The sequence below is a fragment of the Lipotes vexillifer genome, unplaced genomic scaffold (genome assembly GCF_000442215.2).
Source record: "Lipotes vexillifer unplaced genomic scaffold, Lipotes_vexillifer_v1.1 scaffold496, whole genome shotgun sequence".
Classification (NCBI taxonomy): domain Eukaryota; kingdom Metazoa; phylum Chordata; class Mammalia; order Artiodactyla; family Lipotidae; genus Lipotes; species Lipotes vexillifer.
In genome coordinates, this window is record NW_006786690.1 from 3,099,026 (window position 1) to 3,108,706 (window position 9,681).

At 47.8% G+C, this 9,681-nt stretch overlaps 1 protein-coding gene across 1 annotated transcript in view; it reads left to right on the top strand.

Moving 5' to 3' along the window:
- The window catches only part of STPG1 (sperm tail PG-rich repeat containing 1), a 53,035-nt gene that overhangs the window by 17,187 nt on the left and 26,167 nt on the right, over nucleotides 1–9,681 (top strand). Inside the window, exon 4 of the mRNA XM_007459156.1 lies at nucleotides 792–910. Coding sequence (XP_007459218.1) covers nucleotides 792–910 — 119 coding nt within the window. The remainder of the gene's footprint in view (nucleotides 1–791; nucleotides 911–9,681) is intronic.

Consider the following 9,681-nt stretch of genomic DNA (forward strand, 5'->3'; position numbering starts at 1 on the left):
CTTTCCCCAGCCTTGAGGAGTTTTCTCACATGCCTGGGCTGATTGATACTCAGGAAACTACTTGAGGGGAACCTAGTGCACATCTCTGGAACTCTTTCTCTGTGTAGCTCTCTCTTCTCTGGTTCTCTGCACCATTCATTGGGAGTGGAAGGAAGGAAAGGGGGGAGTTTGTATATCATTTATACATCACAACCCAGACATATAAAATTTTAACTTGATTTTCTATAAATGATCCTTCTGCTTTTTCACCCCAAGTCTGCTCAAAGCAGAAACCTAAACTTACACTTGTGTTGCACTGTGTCCTGAAGAATGAGAGCGAGCCCCACTCTGCTCTGGGATTTCCTGACCTCTCTGTATCTTTACGGTGCTTCGCTGATCTGTGATTCTGGGCTGAGGATGAGTGAGGACTCTTGCTCTGTCCCACTGCCTGGCTCTCTTCCAAGGCTGCTCCAAATGGTTTTGTGTCCCCTTCCTCCTGGGCAAGAACGCCTTTCCTGTCGGATCCTTCCTCTTCCCTTGATAATATGCTTCAGCTGTGTGACCAAGTCTCACTAGTTTAGGAGCTGCAGGTGCTTGCGGGGGCGGGAGGGGGGGTGGATGGCGGGGCGGGAACCAATAAATTACCAAGAGGGTCTTTTAAAAAAAAATCCAGTTTCATGTTTATCTCTTGTCAAAAGGCAAGTTCCTCTTTTTATTCCATTTAAAATAAAATGTTAACAGATAGCTCTGTGTTTTGTGCATTCGTCAGTTCTGTGTTTTGTGCTATTTTTTATTCTGTTTTTGTTGTTTAGGTTTTACTGCTGCGTATCCAACACAATCCTCCATTCCTTTTAAATATCAGCCTTCCAGAATTCCAGAATCAGAAAAAAAAGGATTCAATAGTCAAGCCAAGAGGTTTTACCATAAAAAGGTAATGACGCGCCTCTCGGCGTTTTCGTTAAAATCAAATGTAGTAGTTGTTTGTATCAATTTAGCCTGTGGTATGTTTTGTGTCGAAAAGTAACACATTAAATGAGTTTTTAAAACCGAGGGGGGAAAAAAAAAAGGTAATGGCGTTGTCTTAGAGATGCTTTACTTTTAGTCTGGAGTTTAGCCTCAGGGGACAGACACGCGAGTCTGGCTGGTGCGTCTGTCTCTGTGACCAGTAGAGGGCAGTGTCATCCAAGGAGCTGCAGCACCCTCTCCAGCTGTGCGCTCTGACTGGGTTGTAGGAATGAGCTGGAAAGATATTAAATCCAGTGGAAAACATGTCCGGACTTATGGGGCCACACCGAAACCAAACATTTTTTAACAAAAAATGTATTTTAAAATTTACTATAAAAATCAAAAATGCAAAAATCCCAGACATATGAAGTAAAAGATAAAAATTCTTTCCTCCCCCCTTCCCCCAGCCTCACTCAAAACATGACAGGAAAAACAAGACTTTCTTCAAATAACATAAAAGGAAAAATAAACGAGTCTAATGAACGTAAAATTACCTTTGGGATGACACCCCCCTCTTTTTTAAGCTTCCTTTGACAATGTGTTAGAACTGTTCCTGCATTTCCCCCTTCCTAACCCTCTTCCCCAAATATCTGTGTCTCTTTTTCTCTTTGATCTGGAAAGTTCTGCTTGGGTCCTGGTGGGTCCTCACGTAACTTCTGTAATTTCACCGGCTGAAAGCCCAGGTCTGATGTTCTCCCCTCTTACCAGCAGGGGGAGGAAGCAACTCGCAGACGCAAGAGTCTTTTAACATCTTCATTCCTTTATTCGTTTAACTAGGACCTTTAGAATAACATTCTTTTGGAGGAGTCATCATGTCAGTTACCTTTTGCTGCATTCTAAAAATGTTTTTCATCCTACCCCCTCGCCAAGATGGCGAGAGGGGATGGGGAGATCTGGGTCCTGAACGCAGGTGAGTCCTCGGCAAGCCCTGTGCCCCTTGGCCTGTTTCTTCCTTTGTAAACAAGAGCGCTGAGCTAGAGAATGTTTAAGTTCCCTCCACTTCTGATATTTTAGGATTCCGAGAAGGCAAATAGTAAAGAATATAGTGTGTGTGTGTGTGTGTGTACACACACACACATATATTTTTAATTACTTGAAGGTTTTCTCCAACGGTGATAAATAAGCTGTCCACTCAGGTGTTTCCTCTCTATGTCTTAACTGTCCGTCTGTCTCTCTGTCTCTTTTTTGTCTGGTTTTCCATTTGTCAATTTACCGACAATATACTGTCCATCTCTCAGATATCTGCAGCCAACCTCCAATAAAAATAATGACAGCCACCATTTACCGATCCCTACTATGCATGAAACCAGTTTTAGACCATATTTCTAATCCTCTGAACAATGCTAAGAGGAAGGGTTTAATACCTTAATTTAACAGAAGAGGAAACCTGGGCTTAGGGAAGTTAAATGACTGACCCACCCGAGGTCTCACAATGCAGGGTTTGACACATGAGAGGCCCCACATGAATATCTGCTGAATCAACATTGAAAGAATTAGACCTCAAACCCAGGCCCGGCTCACTCCTAAGCCTCATGCTCTGTCCACACATGGCACCACACCTCCCTCTGTGGCCCGCAAAGCCATCAAGTCCATCTGTGAAAGTCAGCGAGTGCGTTTCTGAAAATGCCTCCGCCACACAGACCAAGCTCAAGATAGGGGAAGATGTCGTGTGTGTAGACCCCATGCTACACGATCATGTTCTGAAGACTCAAATCCAGAAACTGAATGGTCTGGCTTTTAAAGTTTGCATTTTAAACGACTATTTTCAGAAGTTTTTCTGCTGAAGGAACCAAGGTGGCAGGCAGCCAAAGCTATAGACAGCATCCGATATAGAGAGAAATAGCTCAGAAATTTGATTAGTACTTTTCAAACATGGTTGCGTTGGTTTGACGATGTGAAAACGTTCATCTAAGCATTTGAAAGCATTTTGTAAATAAGTACGGAATTTTTTGGAAAGGGCACGGGATCCATAAGCCCCGGCCCCTGGGTTCTGCTCTGTTACCAGCTGCCTGGGTTTAGACTAATCACTTGATTTTCCGGGCTTCAGTTTCCTCATCTGAAATGCACAGTTTGGATTATTATACTTTTTTAGGTTCTTCAAGCTATAAAAACAGGAAGAAAATGTCTTATTGCCTGCTCATTATTCTCATTCTTCCTGAGAGAAATGGGCATTGAGAAGTTAAGAATTCTGTTTAACATCACCCAATAATTTAGTGAGGCAATACAAATTAAAAGCAGATTTTAAAACTCTGGTGTCTCACCACCCTTCTTATGACATTAATCGTACACACCCTGTGCCTCATCTCATGACTTGGTTGTGTCCTCACATTTGTTCTGTGACCCATCTAGCACACCTTTAACACAGAATCAGTGCCCTCTGAAATGTGCACTTACCTTATCAGTCTGACTTTGGAGAGAAACTTCAGGGCCTCGTTGCCCAGCTCACATTCCCCATGAGAATCTGACTGCTGCGTACGAGGAATCCTTCACTGGGCTCGGTGTCTGGACTGGCAATTTTGGCTGCTAGAAATGAAGTCTGCTTCCCTGAACATTTTACAGTTATTTACAGATGTGCTGCTGACACTGGGTGCATGAAGAGACATGCCTAATCTGGGACAGAGCATAGCCCAGCCACCCGAGGGACACTTTCCTCCTCCACCTCCCGATTCTGTCCCCATGCCACCCTGGATTGTGGTCACTATTTCCCAAGCTATGTAACACTAAGGACACTCCCTTAAAGTCTTTGCATCTCTGTTTCCTCATCTTAAAAATAAGGATGTTATAATAGGTAGGCCCTTGCCAAGGATTACTATTCCATGATCCTAAACCTGATTAATCCCTTCCAGGCACACATGAAGGGATACTGGTAGGATACAGACACCCTTTCCTCTAGATGCACAATTTTAAAATACATGTTAATTTCAGACATAGCCTGACAGCAAATCCACCCTCCCCAGCGGTAAGTAGGACAGTGTTTAATTCATGGTGAAATTGTACAAAGTTAATATGGTTCACTTATTGCCTTGATAAGGCACCAGACCAGGGATATTTTTAAATGAATTTTTTAATGTCAGAGATTTTTCAATGAAAGGAAGTTCAGTCTGCAGAGACCGCCACGTTCAAGGGGATAATTTCCCCACGTGTGCACTCAGCTGCGTGTTTGAACCACTGTGGGGTCTGCTCGACCTTCCTGCTCTAGAAGCCTGACCTCTTCCATATCAATCACCAGCACCCCTTCCTCAGGGTCTGCAGGACACACTGGTGGAAATCGCAAACACTTGGCTGGCACAGACAGTGTGCCAGGCTCCCCTTGAAGATGTTGCCTTTATGAACTCATTTAATCCCCATAATCGATTACCCTGGGAGCTAAGTCCCGTTATTATCCCCACTTTTCAGATAATGACTCTGGGACACAAAGAGGGTTGAGTAAGTGGCACAGCCAGGGTCAGGCAGAGTGAGGACGACCCTGGCAGCAGCTCCAGGCTCCCACACTGTTTCCTGGCGTCTCCCGGGTGGAAGCAAGCACACCTTCCCCTGCATGCCCAAGCACCTTGTGCTTGGCAGGGTGGTAATGGGCATGCGCATCTGGTCTCCGCCCAGCCGGAACTCCTCAGGCAGCAGTCATTGTCCTTTCCAGACCCCCAAAGCCCCTCAAAAGTGGGTCGACTGAATGATCCCAACTCAAGCCTACGAGCCACGGGACCTTGTCCCACCCATCCTGCATTGCTTTGCTGCGTCTCTTCCATCCCATTACTAGAACATCTAAGCTGCCAACCGCCTGTATCCTGGTGCCCCCGCCCGGGCCCTGGCCCACAGTGTGTGCTTGTTGAATTGAGTCTTGGCGCACATTCCACTCAGGGGATTTCAAAGGCCTGCTGATGAGCTGACACCAGAGTTAACAAAGAGGAGGGCTCTGCAAAAAAGGAGCACGGGCGCTCAGAGACGATACTGACATAAACCCATGCTTTGAAAATGCAGGTTTGGCTTCTCTTGTCTGACTGTGTTTCCAACCCAGCCAGGCCAGCGATGGGCAAAGACCTGGTCCCCATTTTCATCTGCCCAGGTGGCCAGTGTCCCTGGGCTTGCCCCACACCTGCTCTTCACCTGGGCCACTAAGAAACAATCTCCTCAAGAGAACTCATCCCACTTTTCCTGGTTGCTCCCTGAGGGCGCCCAGGGATCTTTCATTTCTGAGATCCCCATTCTGAACAAAAAAGTGTCATTTTCTTGCTTGAGTTTCGCTCCCTGCCTCTCCCTTTTCCTCTGCTATCAGAGGCATGGAAACTTTGCTGCCAGACATTAGTGTATGGAGTTGGAGCGGGGAGAGGGGAGAAAGCAGAAAGGAGGGAGGGCGTCTTACAAGGGACACTTCTCAGGGTTGTAGACAGTCTGAACCAGAAGAGCTTTAGTGACCCCGAAATCCCTGGGCTCAGCAGAGGGGCCCCATCTGTGACAGCATCCCATGCTGAGGCCCGTCGGTGGGGCGGGTAAAGGAGACTTGCTGCTCGAAGCCACTGCCAATCGGGCCCCCTTTCCCTGAGTTCCTCATGGAGGCCCGGAGTGGGGTTGAAAACTATAGATCTCCACACCCGCACTTGCCTCTTTGCAGGTTCACAGATGAGAGGGCTGAGGCCCAGTGAGGGGACGTGCCCTGGGGGCAGACACTGGCTCTCCTGTCTCTTCTGACCCATGCTATCACCACTTTGGCCACATCAGCCTGAGAAAAGGGTGGATGGATGCATTGTCCTGAGACCCTAAGACCAGAGGTATTTGTAAAAGGAAATTGTTCCCGCAGGAACCCCAGATTCCTGGGCACTTGTGCCAGTGGGTTAACCACAGGACAGGGCTCTGTTTCCACCTCAGGCGTGTCTTCCTCCTGTTATATACTGCTAGCCCTTCCGCAGACTCTTGGTTTTCATTCATCTTGTGCAATCCTGAGAACCCCAGCTGGCCACCCCCATAATAGACCAAAGCAGGGCAGAACATCCCTGAAGAGTCAAGAGGCAGCTCTAGTGTTGTGGGCTTTGGCCAATGATCCAGCAGAGACCGCCTTTTCCAACCTGGAAATGGGTTGACAAACCTGAAAGTCTTAATTGGACAGAATCTATGAAATCAGGACTAGAAAAATCCAGGCTGTGTGCAGATGTGACCGGGTCCAGGTTGTGGACACTAGGCCCTGCCATACCCTAAGGAGCTGTCTGGGGTGAGGAGGTAAATGCCCTGCTCCCTCTCTTCCCCTCCTCCTCATGACCTCTCTAAACCTATCCCAAGGTCAAGTGAATGTCAATCTGTGTCCCACCCTTGGCACGTGCTGCCCATTTGGGACTTTAATCCTTCAAAAGAGCTCTCAAAGTGCATTTCCACCAAATGTTGCCCAGCAACATCAATCATCTCTTGCTCCATCCCACTCTGAGGGCCTTTAACCGCCGAGGGAAGGTCCTTGCTCCCTTGAGGCTGTTGTGGCAACTTGAGGACTGGTAATGATGAGGCCGGTGGGACGTGCATTGACTCATTCAGTTCTCACGTGCACAGGGGACAACGGGCGTAGCCCTGGCCCAGAGCTCCCCGTGGAACACACAACAGGCAGTTAGCAGAGCTCAAATGAATAGTTCTCTTCCCTTCTCCCTCCCCACACCCATTTTATTTGGTTGGTTTATTTGGTTTTTGCCTTCTGGGGTGGTCTCGGCCAAGAAGCCGAGGGCTGGCTGAGTTCACACCCGTTTCGACTTGGATTCTCGCTCTCTGGGAGATGCTGAGAGGCCAGAACTCATCAACCTCATGTAACATTAGTCACATGAGCTGTTACCCCAGAGGCCAAAGGTTGGACTTTTATTGCCCTCCCAGGGAGCCATCCACCACCTCTAGCTTTTGCAGGAGAAAGCTTGAACTCCCTACAGCTGGACCTTTCCCTCCAGGCAGCTTTGAAACTTACTTGGTGTGGAGTGCAGGCCGTGGTGTGCTGGTAAACCAGCTCTCTCCTCCACAAAGCAAGTTCTGATTTAGAGCATTGGCCAATCTCTGTGGTGTAAATACCGCCCCCTACCCTGGTCAATTTCAAGCTACCACGAGCAACATTTCTGAAAATATTTAACAGTTGCCCTCTTGAGCCACCACTGGCAAGCCCCAGCATCCTGCTGCCTGGAGGACCCTTCTTGGATATTCATTAAGAGCAAATAGGCAGCGTGCTCTCCCTCCAGGCTAAGAGGTGACAGTTCTCTTCCTCCTTGTCCTGGACTCAAACCAGTTTGCAATGTGGCAGAATTAAAATGTGATTAAGGTCCAGTAGGGTTGCCAGATTTAGCAGATAAAAATACAGGATTCTTAATTTAGAATTTCAGATAAATAACAAACTACTTTAGTATAAGTATATCCCAGATATTGATTGGGACCTACTTATACTAAAATAGCTTTTTGTTGTTTATCTGAAATTCACATTTAACTGGGCAGGGTGGGATGGAGCAGGCTTGTGTTTTATCTGGCAACCCTAGATCCTCAGACACATATAGGTGCCCAGAAAATTCTTGTGGGCTGATGCTGGTGTTGGGAGTGTGGCAGCAGACTGGGGGCTGGAGATGTCCAAGACTGTTTATTCTTTCAACCTAGAAGAGTTGCAGTTACATTTCCTGCTTCAGCTTTCCCTCACTGTAGGGACTCTGGAAGCTAAAAGGTGCCCGAAGTTATTTAGTGCAACATCTTCGATTTATACATGAGGAAACTGAGGTCTAGAGAGGTGACTAGATCAAGGTTACTTAGCTAGTAGCAGCACTGATGCTAGAATCCTTATTCAAAACTCGGCGGGACTGTTTTTCCTTTTATCCTGCACTCGTCTGAGAGTTAGTTTGGCTTGGTGGTCAAGAGTAGACTGTCCTCACACTGCCTGGGTTCAAATTCTGGCGCTGTTACTTGCTGCGTGACCTTGGTCCTTATCCCTTTGGGCCCTGTCTTCTCATCTTTAAAATGAGGATTAAATGAGCTAGTGTGTATAAAGTACTCAGAACAGTGCCCGGCATGCAGTGACCATCAATAAACATATGCCATGGGCTTCCCTGGTGGCGCAGTGGTTAAGAATCCACCTCCCAATGCAGGGGACACGGGTTTGAGCCCTGGTCCGGGAAGATCCCACATGCCGTGGAGCAACTAAGCCTGTGTGCCACAACTACTGAGCCTGCGCTCTAGAGTCCGCGAGCTACAGCTACTGAGCCCAGGTGCCACAACTACTGAAGCCCACGTGCCTAGAGCCCATGCTCCGCAACAAGAGAAGCCATCACAATCAGAAGTCCGCACACCGCAACGAAGAGTAGCCCCTGCTCGCCACAACTAGAGAAAGCCCGCGCGCAGCAACGAAGACCCAATGCAGCCAAAAATAAATAAATAAAATAAATACATCTAAAAAAAAAACCAAAACAAAACATATGCCAGTCCTGCAAACAGCCCTCTAGAAAAAAACCTCTTTCTGTTCCTTCCTGTAGCACCTCAAATCGCACCCACATGCCAGGGCTCTTCTGGTCGGGTTGCATCTCCTGCATCTCCTGCCTCAGTCTCCTGGTAGTCAGCTCCCCCTCTGTCCACCAGGGACCATAATCACCTACAAGGCAGGAATCAGCTCCCCTGCCCCCACCTGCAAGGCTCAAAGGCTCACTGCATTTAAAATTCAGCACAGAAGAACCTGTTAATAGCCCTTATATTAAACCATAATCATACACTGCCTGGGCCACACTGGAGAGTCCTTGAAGGCCCTGATGGTGCCTTGAGCTCTCTCTCTGCTCTGAGGAAGGTAGTAGGGATGGTGGGAACAGGAGGGGCCTGGGCAGGTCTTGGAGGTAGCAAGCTCTGGAGTCAGGCTGCCTGGGTTTAAATCTGCGCTTCACCATTTACTAGCTGCGGCCCCAACATCTCCGGGCTTCGCTTTCCTTAAAATGGACCTGCTAATAGCCCCACTGCAAAAGGCTTGTGTACACCATCATGTAGCGCTGAATTCAGGTGCTGCCACTGACAGCAGTGGGACCTTGGGCAAGTTCATCTCTACGTGCCTCAGTGTCTCCATCTATAAAATGGGGGCATCCCTTTCTCACCGGGGGATTAAACGAGACAAACTTTGAAAAGCTCTTGGCACCAAGGAGGCACCCAGTAAACTCTCGAGACGGTGGGGCATCCTTATCATTTCATGTCACTTGCCTGGCCAACTTCTGTCAACATTTACATCCCCCTGGTAACTAGCATGGGAAATGAGACGCAAGCCCAATTAACTGCGATGGCAGAAATGAGCTTAGAAATCAAGCTTTTGTTTTTTCCTCTCTAATGTACCCGCATCACTTAGGACTTGAGCCCCATGAACCCGCCTCTTTTTGTCTGAGAGTTAGAAATGGTCTTGTTTGGGATGAAGGTTGTTTTTGTTTCATTTTGCTTTATAAACAGAAACACTCCCTGGTTTCTCTTCTGAAAGGCTGGGGAGGGAGCTGAGTCAGGTGGGGTGTGGTGAACATGAAATCGGTCACCCTTCCCTCGCCGTGGGTTTGGTGAACCCAGTCAACACACACTGGCACACACACTGCACACACACACTGCACAGCCTCTGCCGCACTCAGGATTGCATTTTCTGCTCATATGTATAATGGCACAAAGAAACAACAGCATTCTCCTGGAATGCAGTACAGCACAGTGGAAAGGGCAAGGGCCCTGGGGGGGGGGGGGGGGGCC